Source organism: Rhea pennata, chromosome 22, assembly GCF_028389875.1.
Source record: "Rhea pennata isolate bPtePen1 chromosome 22, bPtePen1.pri, whole genome shotgun sequence".
In the NCBI taxonomy this organism is placed as follows: domain Eukaryota; kingdom Metazoa; phylum Chordata; class Aves; order Rheiformes; family Rheidae; genus Rhea; species Rhea pennata.
In genome coordinates, this window is record NC_084684.1 from 4524947 (window position 1) to 4542198 (window position 17252).

A 17252-nucleotide genomic window follows, 5' to 3' on the forward strand; every position below is an offset into this window, starting at 1 on the left:
CTCAGGAGAAAGTACAGTGCAGAAGAAATCACAGAATCATAGAACTAGTAAGGTTGGAAGGCACCTCTGCAGATCATCTCGTCCAGCCCTCAAACAAGTGGCCCATATGGGGATCGAACCCGTGACCTTGGCATTATTAGCACCATGCTCTAACCAACTGAGAAATGGAGTATTTCTTAAAATATGTATTGGTTTAATGTTTCTAGGGTTAATTATAGTATAATTTAATATGAGGAAAATTGATTCCGTTAATGTTTGTGCAGGGCTACTGCCCTCTAGGGAGAAAAAACCAGAATTCTTCAACAGCCTCGTGCTGCCTGTGTATTGTCGATGGAGATAATCCTTCACATGACGTACTTCTGCACCCTCAGACTTCTCTTGTGATGTACACGTGTTGAAAAAGATGCTGCTTCCCTGCTCAGTCTCTATGATGAGTCCTGCTCTCTTCTTTCCCTCTGTCACATTGATGGAGGCCTCACCCCCAACTACCTTCTTGGAAAAAAAAAATAGAGCGCTAAGTCAATGCCTAGTGAACCTATACAAAGTAGAAGAAGAGATAAGCGATTAATCAAAAAAAATATATATGGCCAAGCTTCCCTTCTCAAGTTTTCCAAGTGTGTTGGATTCCTTTCTTGCCTTTTAGGAAAAAAAAGAAAAAGTGTGTGTGTGTGTGGGGGGGTTATTCACAACTGGTGTCAGACTCCAGAACCACTCCCCCCAGGAGGGTCATGGGAGTCTTTCCCATGCTATGATATCTCCCTTCAGTTGCCCTGGTCTGCACGATGTAAGTGCCCGAACATCTGCAGAACTGAGAACGTGACTCCACAAGTTCACATGGGTCATCCATCCTGCAAAGCCATTGGAGAAGGTCCTAAGAAGAGTATCTCTGTCTTTCCCCAGGACAAGTGTCCCTCCAGCCTGGGTCACATATCCTTTCTGGATACTCTTGGCCTTACCCACTGCTCCGTTCAGCCATAGATCTGCCATCCCAGACTGGGAGGCCCATGCCGTGCAGTAGTGTAGCCAGTTCTCTGACTTGTGGTGCAAAGGGAAGCTGATGAAACGGCCTCCTATCCACAGCCCCACGTCTGTGCCCACAGTCACCACTAGCTCGTTATTCCTCTGTTGGGTGGAGTAGGAGAGAACAGTCTGACTACCAGCCATCTGGGCTTTGGTGCAAAAGCATAAGGTGAAAGCTTGAAGAGTCATATCATGGAGGGGCTGAATGTTCACAGAACTCTCGATGTTTCCTACTGGGAAGTAGAAAGCTGGGAAAGTGCTAGATTTAACACCTGCAAGAACCAAAGAGAGTCAGCTATTGCATTTCCTCCTGTGTCTATAAATCAGACCAACCCCTGCAGAATACACCCATGCCAACTGGCAAGGCTGTGGCAGACTTAGCTGATTTAGCTGCACTTACTGGCATGTGTAGTGCCAACAACAAATGAGCTTGAAATAATAAAAAGTAAGCTCCCTTGCCTAGCTGCTTTGGGAAAATCATGTTTTTTTCCTCCCTCCGTTGTCATCCTGTGTGAAATGGAGACAATGATTTACCCTAGGGGAACTGTGAGATTAAATTCATGACTGCAAAGCTCTGCAGTCTGTGCAAGAGCAGCTAGTTTAGAGCGAGCTAGACCTAATGACCATGTGACTCGGGGAAATTCTCCATCTGGCCCAGACTGGGGACCAAATTCTACTTGCCTGTGTCAGTACCAAACCTGTTAATGACTTAGGGCAGCAGGGCAAGGGCTCTTCACCCTTAGAGGAGGTGGGAGGTAACGTGGAGCTTAACCGGTAGCTCCGTAGATGCATGTTTCTTACCAATCCGGCTCACTCTGTTCAGTAGCTCTTTCTTCATGTCCTGGAGCTGCGCCTGGATTTGCTCCAGCCTGAGCTGGAGTTCCTCGGGATGGCATTGCTCTAGAGCAAGCAGACAGCTGGATTTACTGAAGGTCAGGACCTGCGCATAGTAGGTTTTCTGCTTCATAGCTCGTGACAGATTTGGGGAACACCGTTGTTTTAAAATGGGGTGTCTCACCGCTGCATGGTTCCTGGCTAATAAGCACCGTGCCAGCGCCGTTTCTGCAACGGATGGGGCGCCTCAGCCACGCTGGCACAGGCGGGCTTGAACCTCCTGTTTCTGCGCGGTGTCACGGAGCAGCACTAATCGTGGGGTGGCTCTGTGAGCACCATCGCAGTGGGAGCAGAGGGCTGGCGTACAGCTTGCAACCACCGGCGCGTCGTAAGATGCCAGGTGTGTTGGCAGGGGCCCAGGGGGCACACGGGCCATCTCCACCCGCTGTGCAGGGACACTGCTACTCCTGGGGATGACGATCTGGAGTTTCCTAGTTTAAGCCATTTCTAGCTTAACCTTTTCCAAACAAATTTCCTGCTGCCTGGCGAAGGCATCAGTCCAGCCTGCTGCCTCCCTTTACCTGGGACGAGTCTGGCTCTGAAGGAGGCCTCCACCACGCGGGCACGGAGGGGCTGAGCGTGCCGGTAGTCCTTCCGCAAGGTCCTGTTTTGCCAGTCCAGCAAGGTGTTCTCCAGGAGGCTGATCTGTGAGGAACGTAGCCTTAGCACGAAGGGCAATAAGGTCAAGAACTTTGTCTAAAGGGAGCTAGAACCAGGATCTTGCAGCAGGGAAAGGAATAGAACAACAGGGCTCCTAGCAGCTAATTCGCGATGATGGTTTGTCTGAAGGAAGTTATTTTAATGCCTGCCTGGTAGTACGCATAATGGAGATTTAGCAATTATTCTGTAGTGTACTGCTTCCCTAAGTGCCTCCTAGCTTTTCTCCCCTCCACTGAAATTTCTTTTCTTTTTTTACTTCTTCCTTTTTTTTTTTTTTTTTTTTTTTTTGGTCAAATGCAAATGCACTGTGGTCCTCCAGTACTAAAACCTCCTCCCTATCTTGTTTTTTGCCCGGAAGGAAGGCTTACTGGTGCTTCTGTTTTATCAAGGAAGATGATCACCCTGCAAGACTTATTGGTAAGCTTATTTTACTAGTGTTACTTTGTTATCTGCTAAAGCTGTCTTCCAGACAAGACAGGTGGAAGGGAAGGGGAAGGAAGGGGAATCTGGGGTGGGAGAGCATCTGACTGCTGGCACAGCTGGGGTTACTCCCCAGTGCTCCGGTGCACCGACGCCTTGCGCTCAGCTCGGTCCTCTGCAATGCCCCTGCCCTGCTCTCCTGTCACAGAGCCAAAGCCCCTATCAGGCCACTGCTGAAATGATATAATCTAGCTGTGCAATGCAGGTGTAGACAATAAAAAAATCATTTTTCTAATAAGTACTAATTATTCTGTAATTATTTTATTGCTATGAATGGCTCCTTTTTTCTTTATTTTTTGAACTATCTTTTTCTCTATTTATTTTTTCCCCTATATTTCTTTCTTCTCTTTACCTTTTTCTCAAACACCATCTTGCAGCAGTTTTGCCTTGTTGACCCTGGCTGGTCTCTCCTTTCTGTAGTGTTTTCAGTATGGTCGAGTTTAACTGAGCAAGGAGCTCTGTTATCACTCACCAGACATCAGCTGAACTCGTGCTGAACAGAAACTGAACCGTACTGTGATCTAGCATCACTGAGTCATTGTGGTTATCTGTAATTCTAGTTTTTTAGGGGTCAAAAACCCCATATGAGAAATATTCCGTTAGTTGCTTTGCCAGGCTGTTCCCAAAACCACTGGAGAACAGAAAAGGAAACTCGTAAGGAAGAACGAGTGTGGAGGAAAGAGAAGCTGCTGTGGCTGTAAGCAGCGAGTTCGCACCTGAGCGTGCGACAGTACAGCTGGAGAATCCAGGACGGTCCGGGTCACGCGCTCGGAGCAGGGTGGGGGTGGCAGCGAGCCCTGGTGCCCGCAGAGGCGCGAGAGGGACTACGCTCTGCCTGCCGTAGCCGTCCCCCGAGGAAGCAGAGCTGCCGGGTGGGCGCGGGGCCGCGGGGCGTTGCGCGGACCGGCCGGGCGCTTGGTCGCCGCTGCGCCCGGGGCCGGCCGTGCCGCCCGGCCCGGTGGGCTCCGGTTCGGAGGAGCGTGCGCAGGGGTGGCAGCAGGGGCGGGCTGCACGCCGGCCACGCGGCCGCGAGCAGCTGTCTGTCCGCGGCGCCAGCGCGGACCTGCGGGCTCTGAGAGCGTCGAGAAGAGAGCGCGCCGTCCCCGGGGCTTACCTGCAAACCTGACTTTGGCCGGTTTGCAAGTGAACTCGCTGTAGTAGGCGTTCTCAAGGTGTCCATCCTAAACACAGCATAAAGAGTTGATGATTTAAAAAAAAAAAAAAAGTTAGTGGCCTTCCCGTCCTGCTGTGTATGGCACTGCTCAGCGTGGGAGCCTGAACTGGGAGATGGAGGGAACAAATGCTGCCGCCGGGTCTCCTAGTGGGCTCGACAGTCCTGGGTACGGTAAGGGCTGTACACACACATCTAGGATAAAGTAGTGTAATGAGCTGCGGGGGTTCTTTGTCACCGCTCCCACACCGCACAGAGCTGAGTGCTCACGTTTGCAAGCGGGAGCAAGGCGCTGCGGCACGGCGGCGGAGCCCAGCTGTCCCTCCTCCTGGGGCAGGTCTACCCCGGGCTCTCGAGCAGCGCTGGCCGGGCTCGTGTGGACGCCAGACAACGCAAGGGAGGAGCAGTCCTGCTGCTGACAGCTCCCTCAGGCTGGCGACAAGCTAGGACGTGCAGACCCCGTACAGGCTGCTTGTGGCTGGACCCGCTCCGAATGCAGCCGCGGTATAAATAGGGGTTGTGGCTGGGGGCGAGCCTACCACGTACAGGAAGGCAAGAACTGCCAATCCATTCGGCTTGTCTTTCGCTCCTTCAAAGCTCGAGTAGCTGGCAGAGTTGTAGTGGACAACGTGCAGCTGTTGGGGAAGAGACAGGGTCCTTTAGCAAGCGGGGACAGAGAGTGTCACAAGCACCTCGGAGGTCTGGGTACAAACTGAAGGGGGAATCGTCATCCCAGCTCCTGGTGCTTCTCACAAAGGTCCTCCCAGCCCTTTAGGCCAAATAGGCCTTTAGCTTAAGAGATTTTGTGCCAAACGTGGAGGAACAACTCCATCCTCAGTGGGTATCTGTGCCTCTGCATCAGCTTTTCTTGCAGCTGTGGGTGCCGATGGATGGCAGGCTCGGCCCTTGCAGTGCACGGACCACTTGCACCCATGGGAGCCCTATTTTCCCCCAAGAGCTCCACACTGCTTCCTGCAGGCTTTGTAGGCTGTTGCTTCCAATTCCCCAACTGCCAGACTTGCAAGAGAGCAAGCGAAGCCTCCCTCCAGCCCGCCGTGCAGGAGAAGAGCTCCTCTGCCCGAGCAGCTACCTCTGCGAAGTATCTCATCCCGTCTGCGGTGTGCTCCGAGCCGCTCGTCTTCAGGTCCAGCCCGCCCCAATGCAGGTGCGTCTGCACGGCTGTGTAGAGGCCTGGAAGCCCTCTGGAGATGCGCAGGGTGGGTGGCAAATCGATCTGGACTGAAAAGCAGGGTGAGGCTAGCACTGGGAGCAGGCAGGCTGGCTCCTGCGGCTGTGCGCGCAGTGGCAGCGCGCTCTGCCAACACGGCTCGTGGCTGGGACGGCCCTGCTCGAGGGGGGGTAAATCCCGAATGCAAGGCGAGCCCCTGAAGCTGAACGCTGGGTGTGTGCTTAAAATCTTTCCTGACCTCAGGCTTGTTCGCCACAAAGGAGAGAGGCCAGACCCGGCAGAGATGGCTAGGCACTAGCTGTGTCTGCAGATGTCTTTCCAGCTGGGCAGCTCCAGGTTTTTCCTTAGGCACTAATAGAAGTGTTTTAATGCTCATCTCTTTCGCAGTACACTGCATCTTGCCGGGCTCTGCACAGATTCATTAACATCTTTATTTCCAGTAAAGAAAAGGCGGTAGAACTTGAAAAAGCGACTGGCCTCATCTAACCTGTCACCGTAATTTTCAGCGTTCTGGAAACTGCATCGTCTAGGGAGAGGCATGCTGGGCCAGAACCCTGTAAATCTGCAAAGACTACATTAGTGCTTGGAGGACTGGTAGAGACAAATCTCTTTGCTTCTCTTTGCCAAGGAGTATTCACAAAGGGACTATGAAACATTTGTCTTCCTGCTACTGTACTGCCACAAATCATATATTATGTTAATATACATGCCAAACCTAAGACTGAAAATAGAGAATTGCCTCATCCTGATGATAGCCAGAGCACATTATAAAAAAAGCAAGTATTTTATCAAAATGTAATAGTGTATTATTTATCAGTCATAGTTTGTGTTTGTGAGGAGAGAATTTCTAAACTATTAAAGAATTTATAAACTATTTACAGGCAGATAAGATGAAAATGTGTTTCTTTGTAACACCGCGAAGAATTTAGAGTGGGAAATAAACATCTACCTTGCTTCTTATGTCGATCCCTGCTGACTGCCTTCCGTAATGAGGGTTATTTACCTCCCCAAGCACCTAATTATGGCTTCTAGTTTCTGCAATACACAGCCACATAGAGCAGTTGCAAGTTTATGGGACGGTTAAGGCTTCTGTAAGGTAGTTTGTGCAAATACTTTGAAAGCCTAGAGATAACTAACAGCCCAGTTTGCAAGTACTTTCCACCTTGTATGTCTGTGCAAAGCGGGTGGAAAGCCTTGTTGTTGTGGGCTGGAAGGTTTTGCCAGGCAGCGGGAAGTCAGCCTGGATTCCCGAATGCGCATCTGACTGCGACTGTGCCTTCCTCCTCCTGGCATTTCTGCTCTCACTTGCACTGCTGTACGTCTCTTCTCCCTTTGAGGTCTCCTCAGCCTCTTCTGGTGTAACCCAGTGGAAGATTTCCCTTGAGAGATATTGTTCCATCCCACTGAATCCAGCCTGACTTCCCAGGAGCGGTGGATAAGGACTGTCATTTTGCCACTGTGCTTTAGTAAATAATTCCCTGGGTTAGCAAATCACTGTTTTGATGTTAACAAGAGAGCAGGAAAATACACACGTGCAGTCAGAGACCTGAAATCTAAACCTGCAGGAATTAATTTGTAGGCAGTCAGAGTAGCAATGCTGTCATGAGACCTTCTGACTGAATGTTAAGCTTGCACGGGAGATAAACAGGAGCACTTAGTCATTATGATTTTTGGAAATACAATCACAACAGTCTTTCTCTGAAGATGATAGTGTGTCTTTCATCACTTCATTTTCTCACTCCATATTTCTTTCTCTCTCTGTAACAGGGAGGAAGAAAGGGCTGTCATGTGGGATTAGAGGGCTACCAGACTCCTTATGTTCCAGACACTTTCTAGATGAAACCCCAGCAGCTATCAGGCCGTGCTTCTCTCGCTGCTCATCTGCAGTCCAACAGCATTATCCCAATAGCACTGGCTGATGAATTATTTAGGCAATGAATTACAGACTGCAGCAGGAGAATGCAGGAACTCCTACATGATTAGACTTGCCTTGAGAGTCTGAGTGGTCAAAAGCAAGACTTTTAACTCACTCTGTGCTTCAGCTTCCCTTCCGGAGAGCTGAAATACCAATCCTTTCACTGTAAGGGAGGGATTCTTCTCTGTCCTGTACCTGGTGTCACTACATCTAACCAAACATTGGGTGCGAACTTGGTAGTGAGCCACAGTTCTCCAGTTCTGTTGCTTCTAGTTTTTACTATTATTGCATAGGGGCAAAAGATGCATAGAGGAGTCAGTATGCCCCACATATTGCTCATTATTATACTGCTCCAGTCTACAGATGCACTGAAAGAAAAAGCCAAACTATTGTCCTCTGTCTGCCTTTTATTCCTTTTTAGTGTCTAACAGAGAAAATATATTACAGAAATGTAACTGCCCCTTCTTTCCCTAATTTGTATATGTGTTTCTGGAAGGCTTTTCTATGTGATTGGGGAAAACAGCAAAACTGGGAGAACAGAACAAAGTGAGATGAGACAAAACAAAGTGAAGTGACCTCAGAAAAAGGACACTGTCTGTGAGCAGCATTGCAGTCGGTTAAAATCAATGATCTATTCCTGCAGTGTCGCCAGCTTGACATCCTCGTGGGTCATCTGCTCAGCTGGGGAAGAGACAACTTCTTTCTACTACAGCAATGCCTGGCTCCCTTACCTGTTTCAGCCTGCCCCTTGCCTGCCCGCAGAAGGTTCGCGATAGTGCTCCAGCTACGGCAGAGCGCCGAGATGAATACGCAGGAGGTGTCCCTTATCCTCCACGTATTGGGAAAACACGGACCTGTACTCTGAGTCTCCTGTAAGCTCCAAACAGGGTAATGCCTGCAGGCTACGGTGCTCAGCTGAAACCTCCAGGGGATACACCATAGCCCAATTTATGCTGTCACAGTCAAGAGTTTCTTCCACCGAGAGTCCTAGCAGGAAAGTTCTCTCTCTCCTCTGTTGATGAGGCTGCAGGACTCAGCCTGGTAAGATGTACACAAACCTGAAGTCAAAGAGGTGCAGATAAAAAGCTTGGGTTTTAGGAAAGACCTATCGTTAATGACCTCTGCATTTCAAAAACGTAAAGCTTTTGCTATGCTGCTGATGACCTATTCACATGCACGGCTGGCTGCCAGCATCCTCTGTTGTCATGGAAACGGTGGGTGGTGAGGCCCTGGATGCTGGGCATGCAGCAGGCGGTGCATGTGGGGACCCTCGCGTGACTTGGGGCTGTGGACGCCTCCAAATCCTGAAATAGTGGGGAAGCACTGGCTGCCTTGTGCATTAGAGCTTCCCCTTTCCGCTGCAAAGGCGATCGACACCGCCTGAGCTGTGTGCCCCGATTTCTGCTTCGGGCTGCTCCTTCCTCAGCAGCCGTGTCTCAGCCTCCTCCTCCTCCTTTGGGCAGGCGTCTGGGGGGTGCCCCCCACCTTACCTGAATGACCGTTGTTGGTCACGGTGAGGCTCCCCTGCAAGGGCCCGTTGTGACCGCTCAGCTCCAGCTGGGGTAAGTGAGGGTTGTAGGTCACTTTCTTCTTCTGGATGTCAACTGGAGATTGGTGCTTGCCAGCACAGTCAGCAAAGTGCTTTGCCCAGTGCTCTTCATCCAGCTCTCCTTCAGCGTGGAGGAGAAGCAGACAGGGTTATTGCAGCACGGTGGGAGCTGCTGCTAGCGCAGGAGTCTGAAAAGTCTCCTCACTTACCAGCAAATCATGGCAGTCTGGTTATTGTAACGCCAGGAGAGGCAGCAATAAAAGGTTGCTCTGCCTTCCCTGGAGTGAAAATGTGCGTTATTTTGTCTGCAAGACAACAGTGCTGCAACACAAGAAACCTGCATTGCAGTAATAGCCCATTAATAGCAGGAGACTGAACCTCTGCTGAAGGAGAAGCAGTGTTTACACAGAAATTGGGATCTAAATACTCCCCAGCTGAGAAATCAGGTTCTTTAGCAATGCAAGCAGTGAATAGGACCAGGGCATAGCCAGAAAGTCTCTGACAGGGGAAGAACTGTGAGTGAATTATTTATTCTTAATTACAGAGAGAGTTACCAAAAGAAGAATAGAGGGCAAATGATTTAAATAAGTGGTATTTACTTAAACAAGTGAAATTAAAATAAAAAGCTCTTGTATGTCATCTGGGCTAGGGGTGGGTGGTCTAGTGTGACTTTGATGTCCTGGACGAGTGTTTATTAACAAAAAACTCCCTTTCTCCTGAGCGCAGTGCTGTGCCTCTTCCTGGACTCCCCTTTTACACCTGGCAAGTGGTGATGAAATGGTTCATTGCTTTTGCAAGCTAGATGTTGGAGGTCCCAATTCAGGAGTCAGTCAGCTGCTCTGAGCTCTTGATACCACTTCAGCTCTCAGACTTAATAGCCCATTAAAGTTGAATATTAGCTCATGCTAAGTGCTCATAACAGCTCTTTTTCCTGTTAGTGTCATTAGCTCAGACGCAAACTTCTGACACTGAGCTGAGAACTACAGGCTCTCGGTCTGCTTGCATGTGCTCTTTGTCTCTCTAAGTGCTTAATATTAAAACCCTCCTGGCTTATCTATGGAGGAAGGGAATATCTAGGAGGCCTGGCATGCTGGATCCTGCCCTTCCTCCTGTGGCTGTAAGCCCCTTAGCCCTAACTTCAGTCTTTCCCGTAGAGGTCTGGGTGACGCTGAGCTAATAACAAGTGCTTTCCTTCAAGGATGCAGACCTTTCACGGGAATTGGCACTCCCCACGCTGCTTTATTTCAGGCTAAGTAGAGCTTTGACGCCATCTCTGTCACGGCTGTGGCTGACCATCAATACAGAAACATTTTCCTCTTTCTTCAGTCCCCTCCCCCCAGCTCTCCCCCCAGATTACAATATACTGATAAATGTCAGAGTTGTGGCTGCCTGGGACAAGCAAAGTTAGGGCTAAGGCAAGAAGCTGCAGGCAACTGTTGAACTCTGACTGCAAATCCAGCTGAGACGGTTTGGAAGAAGCGATTGTTTTAAAAAGAAAAGGGTGTAAAGCTAGCTCATCATCTTTCTAATGCTCAAGGGAGCCCACAGCTGGGGGTTTGTTACTGTTTGCTAGTTATTTTCTTTTCGTTTCATTTAAGCTTGCCCATATTTGTTTCCTGGTGTTGAGTAAATGCGGGGGGCTGAGGTGATGCAGACGGCCTGGCCAAGAGAGAGGCCAGGGGGAACTCTGCGAACAACTAACTGCAACACCACATCCGTTTGGTGCATCCTTTGTTTTAGCCCGATTCCCAGCCCACTGAAGACAGGAAAATGATTTCTGTTTACTTCAACTAGCTCAGCAAATAACCGCCTGAAATAATTAAGAATCAACCAAAATTTCACGAGATAACTCAATACACGAGTAAGCACTTCTTTGCTATCTCTGCCGCGCAGGCTAGCACGCCAGAATAACCCCGATGGCTTTTTTAAAAAACGTACAGTGATCTCAAATCAGAACTAAGAGGTGCCGGGGCCTGGATGCCCCTGGGAATTCCCATAGCTGCTCTGTACATCTTCAGGAGCTTGATTTCCCTAAAAATTTGGTCCAAACGAATAATTGCCTAAGGTCCAGTAAAAGTCATTTGGCAGAGAAGGGAAGAGACCTTTGATCTTCGCCTGCCCTTTTGTGTCCTACTCCTACGCAAATGCCATTCCCTTCGAAAACGCTTCCCCCTTCTCTCGCCCACCCCGAACGGAAGGACACACCGACCCAGCACTGACGTCCCTTTCTGACCAGCAGTGCCTCCCAACCAGAAAAGCCTGGGTTTCGTAACAAAAGCGAAGCAGAAACCTACCCTGGGAACAGGATTTTCACCTGGAAGTGAGAAGAGCTTTTGCCTCCACCAAATGCAGTACAGTTTTGCTATTGATTTTAGGTGACAGGCAGCAATATCAAACATTTGGCAAGACAGCTCACATGAGCGAAATCTCAGTGCTTGTGTTTGCAATATCCCTACCCCTTGCAATAATATTTCCAATAATTATTTCAGCAATAATGTACGTAATAACAGCAGCGCAGCAATGACAGCCACAGGCAAGTTACAGCCTTCATGTAAACTCAGCTTTCTAGCACTGGACTGTGCTGAAGGCCAGAAGCAGTTTTGTATTCTTGATTTTATTCTTTGTGAGCAAATTGTTATTATTAAAAGGCTTTTTTCTGGTTTGCTGTTTTGTGCAGTGTGTATTTAATGTTTGGGAACTGCTGTAATATTAAGTTAATTAACCAAATATGTATTTTCCCCCCATGCTCTAAAGAAGTCATTTATTCTGACAGCTGCACTGAACTGTGTAAGAACTAAACTAATCAAACATGCCCTGCAATGCACTTCATAATCCTTGTGTATCCAGTTGGGTAAATACGGCCTGAAATTAGCTGAGGGAGAAATTTCAGGATTTATACCTGTTTACACTCCAGGATTGCACACAGCAGCATGTGGGGTGCAAACAAGGGTCGAGAACAGGTGGTCACTTCTGCACCAGAGCGTCCCCCCGACACCCCGACTGCAGCGCAGAAAGGGTCTCAGTGGAGGTTATTTAGAAACAAGCCGTTTCCTTCGCCTGTGCCTTATTGACCAGCCAGCCCAGGCTGCACAAAATTCTGAAACAAAGCCCATTTGAGAGTGCCCTGAGGCCGGGACGTAGAGGTGAATTAATTTCACATGGAGCTTTTTCTGACATGCTAAAACTGTGAGATTTCACTTGACATCAGAAGGCGCTACGGGTGCTCAGCACACCCGAAAAGCATGTCTCCGTTACTTCAAGTTAGTTGCCCCAGATTAGTGACTACACTGGAAAACAGCAATCTGAGGAGCAGATTTACTAAGGGAACTTAAGAAGTACCATCATCTCCTAAGTGCCATGGTCCTTATTCGCCTGGTCCACATGTAGCTCGTGGATAAAATCAAAGTGATGGTGGCACAAAGCGTGCTCAGCACTCACTCTTGCACTCCCGTTCAGCATTCGCTGGCCACTCTGTGGCCCCTGCAAACAGCCATTAGAGCTCCAGGTTCACGACACGTACTTGGTGTCTTCTGCACATAGGACATCACTTTAGGCAAGAAGACACAGGAAAAGTTTCCCTGGAAGCACCATTCTAGCCCACGTAACTTAATAAGATACTTGTTTTTGAGATACAGCATAACAATAATTTTATTTATACTCCTTAAATGTATTTGAATACTAAATTTCCATCTACAAGCTGATTAATATGGAAGGAGCCTTTCCCCTGCACAAAATATTACACGAGCAGTTTCTTGCAAGTTCATGCATGGAGTTATAGCCCTTTTTTAGAGCAGCTGTGTTCTGGGCTTGACTGTTGGACTAATCATATTTTTTGCTACCTCAATATATTTGCTAGAGAGACAAGTCAACTTCGTTCCTAGGAACTCCTACTGTGCTTGAAGTAAACTTGTGTTTTAATTTCAGGTGAAGTTTGGGTCTATCAGGCTACGCTTTGAAAGTGTCTCTGCACCCAAGGTTTGCCGGGGGGAAATCCAGCCTCAGGGCTCGTAGGCACGGATATTCCGGGCAGGCGTTGTGTGCAAGGGCAGGCTGCTTGCACACTGATCTGCTCACACCCACGTCAGCTCCCCCTTCGCAGGCTACCGTCGGAAATCCGCCTTTTATCCTCAGCGTTGGCTTCTGTGCGCTTCACTGGACGGACGGGCAGATCGCCCCGCGGCCGGCTACCGGCTCTTCGCACGTGAGGCTGCTGAAACGCCGGCGCCAGGCTGCACGAACAAAAGCGTGCAGAGCCTGCGCGTTTACGAGAGGCAAAAAGCAGCCTGTTCTGGTGCTTCACGGGTAAAGCCCGTCATGCTGCGCGGGCTGAAACAGGACCCTTCTGTCCAACAGCTCCTGCCAAGTTTCGGCATCTTCCTTCCAAAACTGGCCCCCACCTCTCTGAAATTTGTTGCCATGCTGCTGCTGCTTCTTTTTCTTTTTATTTATTTATTTTTTAATTTTCCTGGCTTTCAACTGCATACACAACCTGCAGAAGTCAGATGCAGACAAGCGCTGGAATTATTTCTCTGGCTCACACAGCCGCTGTGGGCCTTGTTCCTCTAACATAACATTGTGATATGCTTGGCTAGATTCGCTTTTTACCACTGTAAATCCAGAGCTGTGTATCGATTCCACTGCAGCATTTTGGTAGTAATAGCCTGTGATGCAGGGGAGGTTTGCATCAGGGATGCCGACAGCAGAACGTGTCTGCCGTAGACCAGAGCGAATTTCCGCTCGCGGTCTGACAGCTCTCAGCGGTAGGTACCTGCAGTTCACCAGCAGCCAAAATTTCCCTTTGCTCAGTTTCGGCCGGTTACTCTTAGCTGCAGGAGCACTGGAGCTGCTGCAGGAATAATTCAGGGGCAGGACAGCTTGGCAGAGCATGCAAATACGGGCCCACCTTCCGGGACGCTGCTGGTGATGTCTCGCGTGCGCCTGCGGCTCCTTCCACAGAGCGGTGCCTGTTATCGCTCCTCGCAGCGTGACGCGTCCCAGCGCAGGGTCGCTGCTCGGTCCCTCTGGGAGTCCACGCTCACGGTGCCAAACCCGAGCCCCTCCGCAGGCCAGCGCCCTTCCCAGAAGGAGCAGCAGCTTGGCCCGCTGCCGCCTGAGCACTTTGCCCCTCCTGCCTCAGCTGCGGCGTGCGTTGAGCAGCTGTGACATCCAGTGGCCAAACACAACAGGGTCTGCGCTGGTCCCGAAGCCTTCGCACAGGCTACGATCGCCCCGGGCGTCCCGGGTGCAGGCGCTCTCCCCTCCGAGGGCGCCCGGGAAGTGGGGAGCGTGGCGCCGGGGTCCCTGGAGCCAGAGGGACCGTGGCCGGGAAAGCTGGGGGAAGGCGGGCAGGGAGCACAGACCGGGGCTCGGGTTCAGAGGCGCAGTGTGGGACCCGCGGAGCAGGGCCGCCCCGAGAGACGCGAGCACGTGTCTGCTCCTAACGGAAGACAGAAACGCGCCAGGAGCTGCTCTTAGAGGCCCGTGCTCACGGGCAGGAGCAGCAGCAGCTCTAAGATCTTTGCCAGAGGTCCAGTCCCAGCATTTAGTGCATCCGGTGCCCTGCAGACGCTGCTCCACCCCGTGCCCGTGCTGGAGCACGCACTGGGCGAGCTGAGCACGGGCTGCGGGGCATTTGCTCAGACAGCTCCGGTCTGGCCTCGGGCTTAGCCTGGGGAGAGCAAAACGGCAGAGAAGATGCCCAGGGGCGTTAAGGCGGGACGCAGAGACTCCCAGATCCGCCTCACCAAGCCAGGAGCAGCGGGCGGAGGCAGGAGCAGACCTGGCTGCAGCCACCCCTGCTCCCGGGCTCGTCGCCCGCGAGGGCAGCAGCCACTCAGAGCGATTCCCATGGGAACGAGGTTGATTTTTAAGGCAGGAGGACAGCATGGAGGAAATTTAAATCCCTCCCATCTGTGCCATACCTGTTCCCTGGCAGGAGAATCCTGCTTGCTAACCCATGCTCATTGCACGCTCGTTAAGAAAGCAAATGAGTCATTTCTGGCTTTGCCCAAACTGTTTCCCAGACTTCCATTCTGAAAAATCCAAAATAGCAAATATGATTCCTTAGCAGTTAATCAGTTCATAGCCCCGAATTTCTCTTTATAGCAGAATGTACGTCAAAGTCAGAAGGAGAGAGCTGCGCAGTGAGGGTCTGAATACCCCGAGAGGCAGCGCGAGGCTTCCACGTCGGCCCCGCAACGGGCTTTACTTAATGCTTTTTGTCGTGGCTGGGATGAGCAGCCATTGCCTTCGGCCGCACAGGTCTCACAGTTAATAGCCAGCTGGTTTAAAAGCTTTTAGCTTTGCTGCAAACCCTTGACAACCTTGTCAGATCATTAGCTGCCGGGAAATGCACTCTTTACTCTTTGGTATTAGCACATGGCTTTGTGCGTTGTTTCATTTCCAAATAACTCTCCACCAGCACCTGAAAAATCGTCGTGGCAGGTTTGTAGGTGGATTAGCATATACAGCAGTTAAAAACGAGTGTGTGTTACTCCCTTCCCTATTCCAGCTACCCTACCTGTGTTTTTTGGTTACCGTGGTTGTTGTGCAGTAATATGCTCTTATAAATGAGGCATATTCAAAGTATTCTGCCTGGTACACGTGTGCGCCTATGTCCTCCTACACGCGCACGCAGCAGATGGGAGGTCCACGAGCTGCACCTATCCGCTACGCTGCGCCCTCAGCTAACTTAACTTGGTGCCACAACCGGGAGTTTGCTGCAACCGCTGCAATCGCCGAGAAGTCCCAGCGCAGGCCGGGCGCTTCCCCGGGATGCTGCGGCCATCGCAGCAAGGGCGCTTTCCGCCTGGCTGTTGAACGCCGGGGCTGGGGGCTTCCAGCTCCTCTCCAGGATTGCACCACCTTTAAAACGCCGGGGGCAGACCGGGCGGTCGAGGGCGAAGGTGGAAGCTGGAAGCATGAAGGACGACATTGGGTCTGTCGCTTGAGGCTGTTTCACTATCCCTGTGCCCCAACCTGTGGTGTTCAACCAAACCAAGCCGGGCTGCAAGGCCCACGCATGACGGAAAAGGGGGGCAGAGGGGACAGAGACGGTGGCAAAGTCAGGGAGACGGTTTTGGCATCCCAGAAGAAAACATTTTAAATATTCATTTAATACTGATGCCAGAAGCAGCATTAGTCCGCCTGTGCCGCCTCTCCGCAGCCCGGCGCCTAGGAATGTCCGAGCCCGCGGCACGGCAAGAAGCAGGGATCAGCCCGTGCTGCGAGAGCTGACCCCCCTCCCCAGCTGCCCCAGCTGCAAAGGAAAAGCCGGGCCCAGCCGGGTACCGCTGCAGGCAGGGAGCAAGTCACACGCACTGTGCTCCTGCTCGTGCAAGGGAAAGGCATTTTCACTGCAAAAAGCATAGGATGGTGCGTGCCCCTTGGGGAGAGCTGTTCCCCCAGGCTCTGCTCCCGGTGTCTGCCCCATTAGCCATGCAACTCCCCCCTGAGAAAAAAAAAATATATTATTTTGAAAGAGTACACCGAGTATTTGATTAACAGATGCCGACAGAAACTCTTGCCAGCTAGATATCCCATGGCCTTAGGGATGCTCTGCTTTTGTTTTTGCTTTGGAAGAAGAGAGAAAAGAAAAAAAGTCAGGCAGGACACATGACTGAGCAGTGGTATTTTTAATATCAGCTCTGACTTTTATTTTAATATGCATGGTACAACACAGTTTGGAAAAAAAATCTGCTGAGCCAGGAAAAATTATCCCAGCCGGTGAGGGGAGCCAGCTCCGGTCACGGATGCCTGCCCAGTGCCGGCCCCGTTCCGGAGCCCCGGTGCAGCGGCGGCGGCGGCGGCACCCGGCCGGCGGGTCGATGCTGCCGGCCGGCACGGTGCAATCAAGCACTACCCGTGCGCTGGGGTATGCGGCTGTGGGGGAGCCGGGTTTCCTCCCGGCGGGCAGCTCGGCCCGCTTCCCCGACCTGTGCTGCCTTTCGAGCTCGTCCGGGGGGACGGTCCTGGGACGAGCGGCGGGCCAGCGCGGCCGCCCGGGCGCAGCACGAGCGTAACTCGCTTGGCAAGCGACCAGGCGGCCCTGCACGGCGTGGTCCGAGGGGCTGGGCACCCGCAGCCCCCGCGGCCCCGGGCCAGGGTCACAGACCTCCCTGGCAGCCGGTGACGGCGCGGGAGGCCGGAGCAGCCACGGGGGAGACGACCGACCGCAGGAATCGGGGGGGAGCTGGTCTCGCCCCAGCGGGGAAGGACTCGCGCGAGCGATCACGCGCGGGCTGAACAGCGTGGCGAGTGATCGTGGGCTCCCCCAGGAAAAGCCGCGCATGGCTTCCCAGGGACGCAGACTCCGCGTGGCTCGACGGCCACCGCGCCTGTGCAGCGCTGCGTCCTGCCGGTCAGCCTGCCGCCT

General features: G+C 51.5%; 1 protein-coding gene across 1 annotated transcript; it reads right to left on the minus strand.

Annotated features, from left to right (window-relative positions):
* Nucleotides 1–679: 679 nt before the first annotated feature.
* On the minus strand, nt 680–15812 carry CA6 (carbonic anhydrase 6). The gene is given in 13 exon segments (XM_062593721.1): nt 680–741; nt 744–1292; nt 1822–1920; nt 2436–2559; nt 3771–3851; nt 4122–4235; nt 4765–4860; nt 5316–5464; nt 8820–8999; nt 12983–13107; nt 14058–14209; nt 14481–14546; nt 15765–15812. Coding segments are annotated over 13 exon segments (1845 nt in total).
* Nucleotides 15813–17252: the final 1440 nt, after the last annotated feature.